Raw genomic sequence first — 15845 nt, 5'->3', positions numbered from 1 at the left:
CAGACAGAAATGCATCAACAACTTTTGGACAGATTGTCATGAAATGTGGTAGAAATTCATGGTCCCCAGAGGATGATCCTAATGACTTTGGTGATGCCCTGACTTTTCCTCAAGCACCACCATTTTGTTACAACCTGGCTCAAGGCCATGACAAAAGAAGGAACGAGGCAGCGTAAATGATTAAAAAAGTGATTTATTTAATCAAAGAATAATCTAAACATGTATTTTTTGTCTCTTTAACTTAAATGTAAAAAAAGCAAAATGTGGTGGTCGGGGTGATCAGGTGGTGGTTGATCTCTAAGTTGCAGTGAAGAGCATTAACATAACATTAATTTTGAGAGATATAGTCAACAACTAATACCGAGATTGCCATGACATTTGGTACATACATTCATGCCCCCTTCAGAATTAATTATAGGTAATACTTTAACATTTCATAGAGCGCCATCATCAAGTCAAAATTTAAATGTGCCTGATACTGTGGTTAATGACCAAATACCCGCAAAACTAATCATATTCCTATCATCAGCTGTACCTTCTATGCATTGCTAATTGGCAACTCATAGCATGCCAGCATGGTAAACTAAGAAGGGGAACATAGAAAGCATGTTAACATGCATCGTTCCAGTTTATTAATATGCTATTTTTATTTTACGTGTGTTCATATTCTGCTTGACTTGTAGTGTTAAGAGGTACAGGATGCTGTTAATTACAGTGATATTATTTGTGTTGCACATAAAGAGCCTCGCTATGTATGCAAAGCGTCAGAGTAATACTAAAAGCGAGAGGCAACATATTTCTAAAATGCTCTGTAAATATGCCTGCATAGAAAATACATCTGTCAACATTATCATTGTCATCATCCTCTGCATTGCCATTTTGTCTTTCTCACATGACCAATAATCTGCTTTACAGTTTCCGAGCATTGCTTTTGTCCCCTATGTCTGAGCAGTGAAACTGGGGGCCAGCTGTCTGCCTGTGTGTTTGCCCGTGTGTTTGCCTGTACTCTACTCTCTATTACTACCACCTCCTTCTGTAATTACAAGCTCCACTGCACACAGGCTCACCATCAGGTGGGGCCAGGGCCACAAGCGCAGACCCACCAGCTCTCATCATTGTGGCATTTTGAATTCCCTTCATTTGAGAGCTGCAGGCCAACAGGAAGCTTTATGCACATCTGAGATGCCACAGCCGGCAGGCCAATCAGCCAGTTGGGATTAAAAATGTAAAATTTTGTTTCGTATCATTAGAAGGTTAGCTCACCCCACATTGGTTCACCATCTGGGCATTTTCTTTCCTTCCCTCTCAGTGATGTTGCTCTTGTTTTGCAATGTATCAGCACCTTACAGCCTACAGTATGGCAGAGAAAAAAAAGAACAATAGATGGAAGGGAAAGATTTGGGCAGATGAGCATGGGTGGTGTGGGGGGTGGAGCAGAGGAAGCGAGCAATGAGAGAATGGGGATGGTGTGGAACAAAGAAAAAGGAGAAGAAATTAAGCAAATGAATAGAAGAATGTGAAAATTGTAGATTTTGACACACTGCAGAATTGCATGTATCCATTACTGTGACATAAGCCGTGCCATGTGATGCCACTTAACATTCAAATGAAGCTGCTTTGGCACCAAAATATCATGAGTCATGATAAGGTGTCACCTTTAAGCATTATGACAGGAAAAAAACACCAATATCACAGTTATCATCAGTCAGCATTTGTCATTCCCAAAGGCAGATGTAGAGTTTCTTCTAATATTAACACTGCAAAGTCCTTACTCATTTGCACGACTCCGTCTTTAACTGTTAAACCCTGCAAGAGTCCCAGTGAAAGTCTGATAATTCATCTTGGTGTGGGAGTTAAAGTCTGCATTAAGACTGCTCATTTGGGATGTTTCACAAGGGTATTTCATTTAGGAAGGCAGCTGGCCTAAGACGATTATAGGCAGAGTTTTAAATTTATCTTACACACCCTGACTCCTTTTATTGGCTGGGACCCTTTTTATCATGTTTTGCCAGGAGCTAGAGCAGCCACTGGCATCTTCCTCTCTATCTGCTACTTTAGAGTTGCTGCATTTGATGCAACACTTCCATTTTCACAAAGAGCGTGGCCTTTTTACACAAGCTGTTTCACGTTCATCACGCAAATGTTGGATGTAAGTTTAGAAAAAAAAAAAACACTGAACAAGTGTTATTATTGGCAACATGATGGTATATATTCAAGTTATTATGTTTAGTTATTGTGCATCAACTGGCCCCTGAGAGAGCCAAAAAGGGTGAGAGAGAGAGTAAGAGAGAGAGAGAGAGAGAGAGAGGAAAAGAGAGAGAGAACTTACTGATGTAGAAAAAAAAATCTTCAGGAGTAAGGATATAAAACCTTGAGACAAGAGGATGCTCCTTTCTCAAACCCGCTGCCATCTCAGTGGTGGAAATGTTGGAGTTGGGGAGGGTCGACTTTGAGGTGACATTGACGCTATGTAGATGAGAGTGAGGATCCTGCGCTCCATGTTACGTCCCTGCTCGCTTCAACTCAGACGGCGGCAGCTCCTTTCCCCGTCTTCTCTCCCCTCCTCTCTTTCAGCACCACTCCTTTCAGGACAGCACCTCGCGCTCAAAGACGCATTTGGTCGACATCATCCCCTCTCAGGATCATATATTTGCTCGCTGTCGTCGGATGCAAAGTTTCCCCTTGGTGTTCTTCTGTAAAAGTGCAAGGAAGTAACTTTTTTTTTTAAATTGGATTTTTCCCATCGGGGAAACAATCTGGAAAAGAAAAGGATTTCATTGTAAGTATTTTATTACACAGTATGCATTTGATATGAATCAGAGATGTTTAGTGTTTGTTGACGTAGCTACTTATTTCAGTCGAGGACCGTGGAATTTGGCATGCAGATGCACTGAATTTGGCAATGCGCACGGATGTGCGACTGCACTTCACTTGATGACGACGCAAGAGACTCTTCTCATGATGGTCATTAGCGCATTTGGCCGTTCGGTCCTGCAGCCAAATGTTTCAAATATGTCAAATGGAAATGTGTGATCTATGGTGAAATGAATGCACATCTAATTATTTGTTAAATTATTCCCAATTTGTCTTGAGGGTGTGCGTCTCACTAACGTCCAATATCTCATAAACGTGGACTATTATAAACAAATTTGATATAAAATGCATAATATATAAAATACCAACATATTTCTAACCGTGCTGCCTCAGAAAGCCTTTCACAATTACTCAAGCTCGTTGATGGAGGGCGCAGAGAGCGCGTGCCATGTTTTATCGTGAGCAGATTTGGCTGTTTTACAATTTTAAATAATAATAAAGTAAACAGAAATAAATAACGTACATTTTTAAATGCAGAGCATGTTGTGTAGCTAATTGTTTGCATCAATGTCAATTTGTTAGTAAGTTAAATGAATGTTACATATTTTAACTCTGCCCCGCAGATATTTAAGTCAAATGTCTATTTAAGAACTCCAGTGAGTGTTTAGCCTCTCCAGGTGATTCATTGGACGTTATCGTCGCGCCTGACTCCTAAATGTGTTTAATTGGTCTTCTCTTGTACCGGAACATAAGTGGGCCATTGAATTTAGAGCCTAATGACTGAAGGACAAGAGCAGGCTCTAAATTTCTGCTAACATGCATTCACTCCAGGCAATTAAAAGAGATTATTATTGCATGAGAAGTATTTATTTGATCCCGTTGTGTTCACGGATGGTGAGGCACATTTTTTTCTCTCCACCCTGAAGAAATACCATGCAATTAGCACAGATGCATGCCAAATAATCGTAAAAACAATTATTTATTTATTTTTTTAACAGTAATGTAAAATATCTTTTTTTTGCACAGGCCAGCGTTTTGCCCTATTTAGTAAGACATTTGGTCACATATTTAATCTGAAAGTCTCATTTTCTTCCAGAAAACAAGTAATTATCCATTTAATGGGGGACATAATTACACTTTAATCGAAAAGAAATCAATAATCCCGTTTTGTTTTTCCAAAACTGATAATATTTTAAATACACATAATCCCTCATTATTAGACCTGACATTCGACTTTAAAACCTGTGTCGTACAGGTAAATTGACGTGGGAAGCAAGTGATATTTTTTTTAAATAGTTTTTTTGTATTTATATGTATACATATTTCAGTTATGTTTTCAGGTTGCTGGACCGCTGCTGAGCTGCTCCTGATCACTCATTACACCGATCATTCGTCTCCACTCGGCACTTGGCTGGGAGCTGGGTGAACAGGGCGCAGAAGCTGCTGCCTGGACCGGTGCTGAAACCCTTCCTCTCCACTGGTCAGGACTATCCGAAACGCACAGTAACCATGGCCACCAACGGGACCAAAGCCTCAGACGGACACGTCTTAACGGAGACGGTGAATGACGCACCCACCACCACGCCGAACGACAAACCCAAAACCTTGGTGGTGAAAGTGCAGAAGACAAAAAATGAGATACCCGAGAGAGAAACGTGGGTCGGGAGATTTGACTTTCTTCTCTCTTGTGTGGGATACGCAATCGGACTCGGAAATGTCTGGAGATTTCCTTATTTATGTGGAAAAAACGGAGGAGGTAATCAGGAATTCCTGGCAATTTTCCATTTATGTATACACCAAAAGGAATGCAAAGCTCTCGACATAAAAAAACTACCAGTTTGATCCCGGAGGTTTTTAATTAAACATAAAGCTAAAGTAATCTAAGCCGTGCGTATTAGCGCACAAGTGAAAACTTGGGAATGGTATGCAATGTAAAAGCAAATATTCCTTTTATCAAATTATCTTATGTGGATTATGATGAATGTCAATAGGTAATGATTAACAGTACATGTACCTCTCACCTCTCATTCAGGGGCCTTCTTGATTCCCTACTTTTTGACCCTCATATTTGCTGGCATGCCCTTGTTCCTTCTGGAGACGGCTCTTGGTCAGTACACTTCTATTGGAGGGCTTGGAGTGTGGAAGCTGGCTCCTATGTTCAAAGGTAAAATACATTTGTACGTTAGCCTTAAGGCCTGCACTTAATATGTTAATTGGCTGCTTCATGATCCAGGTTAATTAACAGTCAAAGTTCGGAAATTGGGGCTCTTTATAATTACGCAACAGAGGGCATAGCTTCATCGTCTGTAGATCGCCAAAACAAAATTTCTTAAATATAATATTATTTTTGTTTCATGTCAACGTACATATTTCAGCACAATGTAATAGCATGTCTGTACTCTGCCTGTTTCAGGTGTTGGTCTGGCTGCTGCTGTTCTGTCCTTCTGGTTAAATATATATTACATTGTAATCATTTCCTGGGCTATTTACTATCTGTACAACTCCTTCACTAGTGTGAGTATTTTATATGTATATAATATTGTTGTTTCATAATAAAACAGTGTAACATGACTTGAATACCTTGAACATTCAGGGGAGTAATAGTCCTAAATTAGTCTTGCTTCTTAGATTCTTACTGAAATATCATTGTGTCCCCCTGATTGTTTTTTGGCCAGGTTGTATTTTATACATAGTAACCCTTTGAGTGATGTGGCAGGTTCTTTTTGTTAACACATCTTACATATGCCTAAGGGTGAACAGTCCTTAAGATAGATAGTGACATTTATTACTTCCTTTCCCACATAATTAGCTTCTTACACAAGGTATTGATAAATGCATTTGGCGATGAGGCATTCACTCCTCTGAGAAAAGCATGAAATCTCAATGAGTATCATGGTCTTGGCTGCTCGACAGCCAGAGAGAATAGGAGCCGGCGGTGGGAGAGTGGTCCAAGTAAAAAGAACTGTCTGTGAGATTTTTTCTCTTTTATTGTCTTTAATTTTCAGGATCTGCCATGGCAGACGTGCGGCAATTCCTGGAACACAGAGCGCTGCTTCACCAACTACAGTATCACAGACACCAAAAACCTCACCAGCGCTGTGGTGGAGTTCTGGGAGTAAGCTGGATATAAGGGTCTGCTTAGATCACAAGGATACTGCTCTGTTGTGAACAGATTTAAGCTAGAGAGAAAGGAAGGGCTCCGTACTGTGCATAATGACGATCAGGGTTGGAGTCTGATATTTCCATCTAGATCAGAGGATCCAATGGCTCACAAAATCCCTTTACATCCATCTATTCAGATGTTAAATAAATGAAAAAATGTGCACGTAAAATTAAGGGCCTGCAAACAAACGTAAGCCCAAAAAATGTGTGAAACATTCACGCATGCAAGCATGACTTATTTCAACTGTGGTGTCTTAGAAAAGCTTTATTAGGGAGAAAGGAAATCCAAGCAGAGGGCTTTTTTTGAATATCCAGACACGTGTGTGCATATTTGTGTGTGCACCCATGTGTGCTGCATGTATGAGATCAAGGATGCCTTTGTGTATTGTAGTAAGACTACTTTGTTCCTTCCCTGCAGACGTAACATGCACCAGATGACCGATGGTCTGGAGAAGCCTGGAGAGATTAGGATTCCACTGGCTATCACACTCGCCATTGCATGGGTGCTTGTCTATTTCTGTATCTGGAAGGGGGTCAGCTGGACTGGCAAAGTAAGTAGAGGGAAAAGACAAAAAGACAAAATGTAAGAAAAGAAAATCTACCATAAATTAAATTTGCATCATCTTCATGCTCAAGGGTGTAAAGTTGCCACAATGACGTGTAGGATTATTTTTCAAATGAAGGCATCACATAACTTCGTCATACTACTTTTATTAATGTTTTTTTTCATTTATTTTTATACATAGCACTGTCATTGGCAGTATCTCTTTTGGTTCAGCTGTTATACAGCAGAGTTTCTGATGAATGATCTGAGCTATGTTGACTTGATAGCACGGTGCAAAAATAGTTCAGCTAAGAAGGAAAGTAGTGCAGTGAGAGTGTGCTGAACCCAACCGTTCTGGGGTCATCTTGCCTCTGGGGAATGGCTGGCTAGGTCACTGTGCTGCCCTGTGCTTTGGGGATGGTGTCACAGTACTGTAACACTGTTCATGATGAGTTGAAAGACTTAGCAGTTTTCACGGTTTTATAGTTTTGTTGCCTTGCAGGACTAACGTTCAAAGTAAAATAAGGCTCACTAGCTGTGCGATTCCATTGCGTGGTGCATATGACACATGTCTTTGGTGTGATAGATCTGGGTTCAATTCCCACTACGATACATCAACAAATGTGTCCCTGAGCAAGGTACTTAACCCATAGTGGCTCCAGAGGTGTGCAACCTTTGACATGTAATGTAATAATAGACAATATTCTGTTTTCTGATACAACTTTGTGTCCCACAGGTGGTGTACTTCTCAGCCACGTACCCATACTTTATGCTGTTCATCCTGTTTTGCCGTGGCGTCACTCTACCTGGTGCAATTGATGGAATCCTCTTTTATATCACACCAGACTTTCAAAAACTGAAGGAGTCTGAGGTATGCTCTTGGTTCTTCGGCCTAGATGTCTAAAACAGTTTCTGTTCAAGAATACACATAACTCTTTATAGTATGTCAAAATAAAGGTGTCTGCAAGACAATAAGCTAAGCCCAAGTGGGAGGTGTTTTTTGGGCTAAAGTTGTATAGATTGTTTATCGGTTACCGTAATACTATAGTAGAGGATCTCTTATTGTATCTGGATATTGGCGAAAAGTATTGTATTTAGTCTAAAATCTTAGACAAACAGATTATTGGTGTGCACAGTATGAATACTATAATCTAATTTCTATAAAAATCCCTGTTAATTACAAAGGCAGCAAAATAATAGAAGGAATGTCTATTAATTCACAGCTATAAAAAACTATCAGTGTACTGTAAATATATGTAGTATATTTATAGCATATATAAAATAGCTTATAAAAGTTGAACTCCTGCGATGGCTATGTGTATTTGTATTTATAATTCTAAGGCATGTTCAATTTAAAGTAAACAGTTGGTCTCACGTAGATGTTGTAATACGGCAGTGTGCCACTGGTATTTACAGTAGGAGATGCGTCTACTTCTAGAAAAATTAGACCCTACATGATAGTATTGTTGAATTTCTTTTTAATATTATGTTTTATTCTGTAGTGATTGTTTATAAATCATTAAAGCTCAATAAGAACATAAGATGAAGCTAGATGCTGTGTGGAGAGACATCACCAGACAACACAAGGTCTTGCTGTTAAGTCGATCAAGATAGGATGCAACGATTTGGAATCAGAGTGGATCAAATAGGATGAGAAGAGTAACAAGACACAGCACTTGGGTGTAACACTTCCTGGAATGTGACTCTTTCCAGTCCTTGCCATTACATCAAAGGTTTACAAAAGACAAGATACATTTGTCCATTGATCATCAAAGCCAGTTTAATTGGCTGAAATGACAAATTTGTCCACATTATCAGCAAAATATAATCAAATGTAGCCTTTTTTGAATTAATATCTCTATTTAGCACAAATTTGGTGTTTACATCTGTTTTCTACAGTCTATTTTCTGATCTTTGTGTGTCAGGTGTGGCTGGATGCTGCCACTCAGATCTTCTTTTCCTACGGGCTGGGATTGGGCTCTCTGATTGCTCTTGGCAGCTACAATCCCTTCAATAATAATGTGTACAGGTAGGTGACTTTAATATTTTAGCACATTTCAGGTTCATTTACCACATAAATCAAATACATGTACAGAGTGTTTGGTACCAGTCACTCACTCGTTTGTTTTTAAGTAGGCCGTGCCTGTCCGTGGGTGTCTGATTCTGGGATTATTTTTGGTTCCCTGGAAACATAGTCACTGCTGTACCTTCTATTTTGGGACTGATGGAGTGTCCAGCTGTGTCCGTTGTTTCTTTATTTTGCCTCTACGTTCTGTTTTTACACCTATAGGCATAGCGTTTGTTTTGTCTCAGCCTCTGTCACGTTGTCGGATACACACTGCAGCCCAACTACGTACAGCTATGGTTCAAACTATATTGGTGCTTTTTTTTTTTAAAGGTTGGATCGATATAAATTTACTCAGCTGCTATGTAACTGCAAGATGCAAAATAGCTCTCCACCTTCCCTTCCCCCCACGCCTCTCGACAATGTGTGACGGGTTGATAAGGAATTGATATAGGCGTGACATTGGCTGCCTTGTGCTTTGTCTCTCCCCTACAGAGATTCTATTATTGTCTGCTGCATCAACTCCTTCACCAGCATGTTTGCTGGCTTTGTCATCTTCTCCATCGTGGGATTCATGTCCAATGTAACAAAGAGACCCATCGCTGATGTGGCCGCCTCAGGTAATTGCAATCAATGTTGAAATTCGATAGTGACAATCAGCAAATGGAAGAGATACTCGCGTCTGTGCAAAGATTTGCCCTCAAAATTGCCACATGTTATTCTTTTAGTCCAAAAGAGAAGGTTTTATCTTGTCAATAGAGGTCAGTTCTGACTTCTGGGTTTATAAGAAAGAAAGAATGCTCAGTGATTTTGCAAAAACTGTCCTTTGTGAATACTCAAATTTAAAATTTAGCACTTACACTTTGTTCTTCCATTTTGTTTTTGAGCTCATCTTTTAATAGTGTCCTACTGTGAGTACATACCACCATGTCTATAACATTTGTCTTTTGTCAGGACCTGGTCTGGCATTTTTGGCTTATCCTGAGGCTGTGACCCAGCTGCCCATCTCTCCTCTCTGGGCCATACTCTTTTTCTCTATGCTGCTGATGCTGGGAATCGACAGTCAGGTAAAGATAACCCAACAACAATGGTCTCAGCTGTGGTTTTTAGGCCATATTCATATAGCAAAGTGCTAATGTTCGAGCTTTTGAGAAGCAATGCTTTGACAAATGAAAGCAAACATTTAAATAAATGGCCAGGATTATATTATAATATAATATATTAAGCATTACAAAAACATAAAGTAATATGTCTTGCTGTTACTCTTTCATTTATGAAAGTTACTTCTAAACCTTAGGGGTACTAATGTTTTTCATTGTGACAACAATGTATTATGTAACACAGTTTTAATGTGATTCTGCAACCTCTCCAGTTCTGCACTGTGGAAGGCTTCATTACCGCGCTGGTTGATGAATTCCCTCACATTCTCCGAAAACGCAGAGAGATCTTCATTGCAATTGTCTGCCTTATTTCTTACATCATTGGATTGTCCAACATCACCCAGGTAAATACTTTTTTTCTCATTGGATATTCCACCTTGCAAAGACATTACTAAAAATACATTCTCTGATTAAATGACAAGGTTCATATCTGTTGCCATGTTCCGGTCAATATTAAGTCCTACTACGAGGATATATCCCCCTTTTATACTATTTGCAGAATCCAGTAGAAATGCTACACAAGTTCAACAAGTCCAGCTTTAATCAACTGAGTAAATAGTTCAAATATGCATCCATCAACACGCCTTTGTCATTTAAAGTTAAACATTTCTAACTTTGGAACAATGTAAGCATCACACAGGACATCAGCAGTTTGACTTCAGTAGCTGAGTAATATGCAAGATTGTTGTGTGTATGGGTAAGGATGATGACATGGTCCGTTGGTTTTTCTGTCCATTTGTCTGTCTGTCCAACACTTTGGTCCAAAGGAAGATGTTGTACCCTTACAGTGACTCCTAAAGGTTTTGGGGAGCACCTGAGCTACTACTAGGTCCATGACATGGAATTATTAGTGGCAATCATAATGTTTTTCCATGACATGCATTGTTTTTGTCTAGGTTTGTTCCAGTTTGGTTCAAAAGTTCAAATAAATAGTATAAATCGTATATACGTACATATTTATACATACAGTATATGAAAAAAGTCAGCATAAAGCCGGTAAAGAGGCTTCTGCTTCTGTCTACTTGTGAGCTAAGAATGACAGAATCACTGCAGGCCAAGGTCGTATTTGCCAATGACACTCGAAGACCCTGCATTGTCCCTTTGCTTCTGCCAAACTGGATTTCCATCACGCCACATGTGCAGCCCTGTTAGAATGAGGTCAGTTACCCTAATCACTGCTCTGGGCATTACAAAATATATCAAGCTTCACAGAGTAGGAGTTGACAAACTGTAGCACGTCCCTTTGAGCTGGTCTCGTCAACACCCTGATAGATTGTGGACAGATGTGAAATGTTACAACGAGATGCTTGATCTACACTGGCCCTGCCTGTGCAGCACATTGGCACGCAATTTCCACAAAGAAGTCTTAGCACCAATTCAGTCGTCACCACTGAAACATCCCTAACACTCACCAGCTACTGCCGCCGGTGCTCTCGCCCTTGATGTTATTCCACAGTCCTGCACATTCAAAACTATTATTGCTTTTTCAACGTTTTCCTGCTTGCCTTTCCCTTTTTCCCTTCTCGTTTTACAGGGTGGACTGTACGTGTTCAAGCTATTTGACTACTACTCAGCTAGTGGAATGTGCCTGCTCTTCTTGGTCTTCTTTGAGTGCATCTCAATTTCATGGTTTTATGGTGAGCTCCATCTATGTCTAATCTTCTTAAGGATGTGTTTTCCCAATTAAAACATTCCTGTCTTTTGTTGCTGACTTTTTAGGGGCTAAAGTCGCAAGATCCAGTTTAGAAAAATGTCTAGTGTTGTGTGACAACTAAAAATGTATTCATCATGCTTTATCTTTGGTTCCAGGTGCAAACAAATTCTATGACAACATTGAGGAAATGATTGGTTACAGGCCCTGTCTGTGGTGGAAGGCCTGCTGGGTTGTTTTCACTCCACTCATTGTGGCTGTAAGTGTTATCTTTGGGTAACATACATGATTTTCCAGAGACCAACTATAACACCCCATCAAGGACAATATTTAGGCTTACTGTATACAGTCTTAGGTGAAGCTATTGGGAATGCCATTGGGAATGATCCCTAACATATTTATGTGCAAAACTAAGCTATGGTTTTCTTGTCACTTTACACCAAAAGGAGTCCCATTATGTTTCCTTAATAGCATTTACATTATGTAATGATTGGCTTAAGTGTCAATGTTACACAGTGTGTCTGTTGTGTCCAAAGATCATCCAAGACCAACAGCTTATTCTAAGGTTTTACTTTAATATTTACTAGTAATATGTTTGAAGCCTAGAATTTAGACTCTGTTATAGTTACATTTTTAAACATGATGATGAAGGCACTGAGATATATACATGTTTTGCCCCTCTTGTCCAGGGAGTCTTCTTGTTTAGTGCAGTGCAGATGGTTCCCCTCACCTTGGGTGAATATGTGTTCCCAGCCTGGGGCCAAGGGGTTGGGTGGTGCATGGCCCTCTCCTCCATGACACTGATCCCTGGCTATATGGGCTACATGTTCCTCACCCTCAAAGGCACATACAAAGAGGTAAGGCTAATTGTGGATTCAGTCAAAGACTATCTTTTGCTGTATTAGCTCAGGAACAATGAATGAATTATGTGCAGTAAAGGGCAAGTAATCATATACTGCGTATATGTACACAGAAAGCAAGTAGAGTTACAAAATGCGTATAAAATATCTACAAATATCTGCATGTGCACATCAAATCAAAATACAATCTATATACATACACTCACACATATGTATACTTGTATATAAATGCTGTGGACATGTGGTTCATGAGAATAGACTGAAATACTAAGAGTGTTAGTTAGTGTGATGCAAATATAATAGCTGCAGATTTTCCAGAGCATGTGCATCACGGCATTTCACACATCTATTAGCTGTTTGAATTTTAATCTGCAGTTGGCAGCCTGGCAGGCTCTGTGTTGAGAGTTTCAAGTGGATTACTTGGTATGCAAGATTTTGGGCTCAAATTCATTATTACAAACTGTATGACAGATCAATCCAAAACAAGAAAAAAGTGGTATATATTTAGAGGGTGCTGATGTTTTGTAAGGATAATCTAATGTCATTTTACAGGCGGTTTTAACCATTAAGGACAGTTTGAATAAACTTTTAAAGTTGGTAAATTTTTAACGACAGTTTGGCTCAAAATACTGTATTAACAGAACATACTGATCCAGGATTGCTATTATCCTCACTTACATTTACAACATTTACATAATGGCTGGCACTGAAAGTAGTACCTGAAACGTCATTTAGCTAAAAAAAACTTTTTACACTGAATGTTGAAAGGCTTAACTAAGTCCAATGTGATTAAGCTCTGTGCATGATAACTGCATTGTGATTCAGTGCTTTTGTAATGAGCAAACACAAGCAGGCATGCTCCACAAAGACACAATTAATTGCCATGAAGAGTTGAACAGTGATAAAAGCATTATTAAAAGAGTGTTTCTAATTATTTCTGTTAAACACTTTGAGTTCCTCATTGCTATACTAGCTACTGAGTTCTTAATAAAGTGCATTCATTTGTATGCAGCAGAATGGTATGCTGCATTTTAATTGATCCAATGATTCTAATCATTGGCACATAATACCTTTTCCATCATGACATTTACATAAGGAACTATTTGATTTGCAGTGATCCACAATGTGCTGAATTATAACCTTACATCTATGCGGTCCCTAGTGACAGATATGGCTTTATAGCCGGCGCTGACAGAATAAATGGGCCATAATTGCAGGCAGCGCAACAGAAGCAGTCAGAGGCGATGTGCAGGTGTCAGATCCTGCAGTACCAGCTGATGGCTGATTGTCTAATTGTAGCAATCAGCCAGCTGATTAGTGCTCTGCACCAAGGCGGAAGCTTAATTTCACAAACACTCTACATAAATGCCTGCTGTGCCGCAGAACCCCGAGTCCTGCAATACCCATAGTTAATAACATTTGAAGGCTTTACCAAGTTTGACATGGTTTGATTTAGTTTTGTGAACTCAGTAAGTTAGCTTGACCCATGAAATTTGTGTCATGAACATTGGTTTTATTTTTCTCCATTAGTCATATCTCAGGCTGTATTAAATCTTATAACTATATATCACATCAGGGAAAATGTATGGATGTCTTTTTTGAATGTCTCATAGTGTACACTGCAGTGTAAAATGTATACCCAGCTCCTTTGGCTGTGCATTTATCAAGCTCACAGCTGTGTAGCTGGTGTGTTTTGGTACAGTTTATTGGTTTGAAAACAAACATTGCAGCTGTTTGGTTCTTATGAACGCTGTATGTCAGTGTTTACTTGTATTTGTGCATTTTTCAGCTGTGTTTTCTGTGGTTTTCCATTTTTAGCGCCTGCGGATTATGTTGAAGCCTTTGGCACTGGCAAAGGCACAGGAAAATGCCGCAGACCAGCAGACAGAAAACCAGAATCAGAACCCTGTCAACGAGGAAGCCTACATCTAGAAAATTCCGCCTGTCTCTCTGTCTCAACGGCCAGACTGGCGATCTACACAGAAAAAACATAATCAAGGTTTGGAACGACCACCAGACTTTCATGTCTGCTTTTATTCACCTACCTCCTGGGGACACGTGAGACCAACCTGATTACAGTTATTTGTAGAGGTTTTTCTGTTTGTTTGTGTATTTGTATAATACAGAGTTAAACTTATGAGGAAAAACAAACCACCCAGCAAAATTGTTGTGATATTTTGAATTTCATTATGCAAAAAAGTTAGTCTTTTTAGAAAAAGATATGTGACTTAGGAAATTACTGTATATTGATTATGTAATTTAAATTTCGAGGCCCGCGTTGATTCAATAGTATTGTGCTACTTTGAAGATATTCATTAATCTACTAAAATACAATTATTGTACAAAGAAAAATATTGGTTAAATGCATTTTGCTTGTACATGAAATAAATATATTAAAATGAATGCAGTGTAGTAGGTGATAAAAAATGCCATTTGAAAGTTTGTAAAGTGAAAATTTAATATTGACCATTTCATGGCAAAGACATTATGGTAATGTGCAACAGGTAAGGCCAAAATCTGTTTGTATGTGTACAATATAATTTAGCCAGCTATCACTCCCTTGCAGGATTCTGCAGTTCGCCTGAAATGTTTACCACCCATGTGTGGGGCTACCTTTTGAAAAGCACAATATGGACTTTTGAAATGGTCAACTTTTTTTTGGCTCGATTGACACTAGTGACAACAGCAAAAACAACTTACATAGGATTAGCAAGAGACTGTTATATTTGTTTATACTATGTTTTCTAAAGAACAATAACTTTGTATGTTACCTGAATCTTTTTTGTAGAATCATTTTTAGGTCATTTTTTTATATGTGAGAGTAAGAAGGACCAAAATCATACTTACGTTAGAAAGATTGGTGCAGACATTTCACCCACTGATTATATATTGATTCAATCAATCTCCTTTTGTCTCTTTTAAGAGCAACAGCGCACAGTAAAGCTGTAGCCATTACAACAAATGCCACATTAGCATTGTGCGTACAACATTTCATATTTCTGCCTCCTGATAACCAGTTAAGTTGAAAAAGAGAGTTGTGTTGCAATAAGCCCATACTAATTCAGATCTATATTTTAAATTGTGAGCTTAAATAAGCTGCAGGGGCTACTGCATTGGAGACTGCATGATGGATTCCAATGATAGCTACCACTATTCTGACTGGAATTGTTTACTTTTATATCTATCTAGTAACCCACTCCTCAGGAACAAAGGTGGACGTGACCAAATTCTCTCAGATGCTACCATTATACACTGAAACAATTAATGCTGTATTTTAGACAACGCAAATTTCTGCCATTTCCTTTCATTAATCTAACATGTACCCTTAATGGGCTGTACTCGATGTTCAGAACATTAATATAGCAGCAAAGAAATATTTGTTATGTAGAGATATAGTGGAGTAATGGCATTCTGAGCAGAGAATGAAGTCCCACTGCCTCTGTGTGTTGTAATCCGAGCTTCTCTGTTCTATGTTTTGATCGACAGTCCAGCCGTGCATGCATGTTGGTGCATGTAGCCGTGAAATAACGTGGGTATTTCACGAATTGGGGAACGGTCTTTAAGAGGGGTGTGGAGGCTTCCCAGCCTT

The 15845-nt window shown here is 39.1% G+C and overlaps 1 protein-coding gene across 2 annotated transcripts; it reads left to right on the top strand.

Annotated features, from left to right (window-relative positions):
* Window positions 1-2367: 2367 nt before the first annotated feature.
* Window positions 2368-15333, top strand: slc6a1b (solute carrier family 6 member 1b). Of its 2 annotated transcripts, none has more exons than XM_034868925.1 (15): window positions 2368-2779; window positions 4155-4570; window positions 4847-4978; window positions 5228-5328; window positions 5820-5929; window positions 6395-6527; window positions 7257-7391; window positions 8446-8549; window positions 9081-9205; window positions 9540-9652; window positions 9958-10089; window positions 11280-11382; window positions 11555-11655; window positions 12086-12253; window positions 14075-15333. In XM_034868925.1, exons 2-15 carry the CDS (start codon window positions 4324-4326, stop codon window positions 14186-14188), a joined length of 1818 nt encoding a protein of 605 aa, XP_034724816.1. In that variant the 5' UTR covers window positions 2368-2779; window positions 4155-4323; the 3' UTR covers window positions 14189-15333. The 2 variants fall into 2 exon arrangements, with proteins under 2 accessions (XP_034724816.1, XP_034724815.1); XM_034868924.1 differs by having other exon boundaries at window positions 4143-4570; window positions 14075-14326.
* Window positions 15334-15845: the final 512 nt, after the last annotated feature.

This window comes from Etheostoma cragini, chromosome 4 (assembly GCF_013103735.1).
Source record: "Etheostoma cragini isolate CJK2018 chromosome 4, CSU_Ecrag_1.0, whole genome shotgun sequence".
Classification (NCBI taxonomy): domain Eukaryota; kingdom Metazoa; phylum Chordata; class Actinopteri; order Perciformes; family Percidae; genus Etheostoma; species Etheostoma cragini.
Note: the sequence above shows the minus strand (reverse complement) of the source record. Positions and strands in the feature narration are given on the sequence as shown.

Excerpts from the sequence above, each read along its gene's own strand:
- slc6a1b (XM_034868925.1), top strand. The coding sequence starts at position 4,324 with ATGGCCACCAACGGGACCAAAGCCTCAGACGGACACGTCTTAACGGAG. Across the intron at positions 5,930-6,394 it reads GCTGTGGTGGAGTTCTGGGA|ACGTAACATGCACCAGATGA; the intron begins GTAAGCTGGATA and ends CCTTCCCTGCAG. Across the intron at positions 8,550-9,080 it reads TTCAATAATAATGTGTACAG|AGATTCTATTATTGTCTGCT; the intron begins GTAGGTGACTTT and ends TCTCCCCTACAG.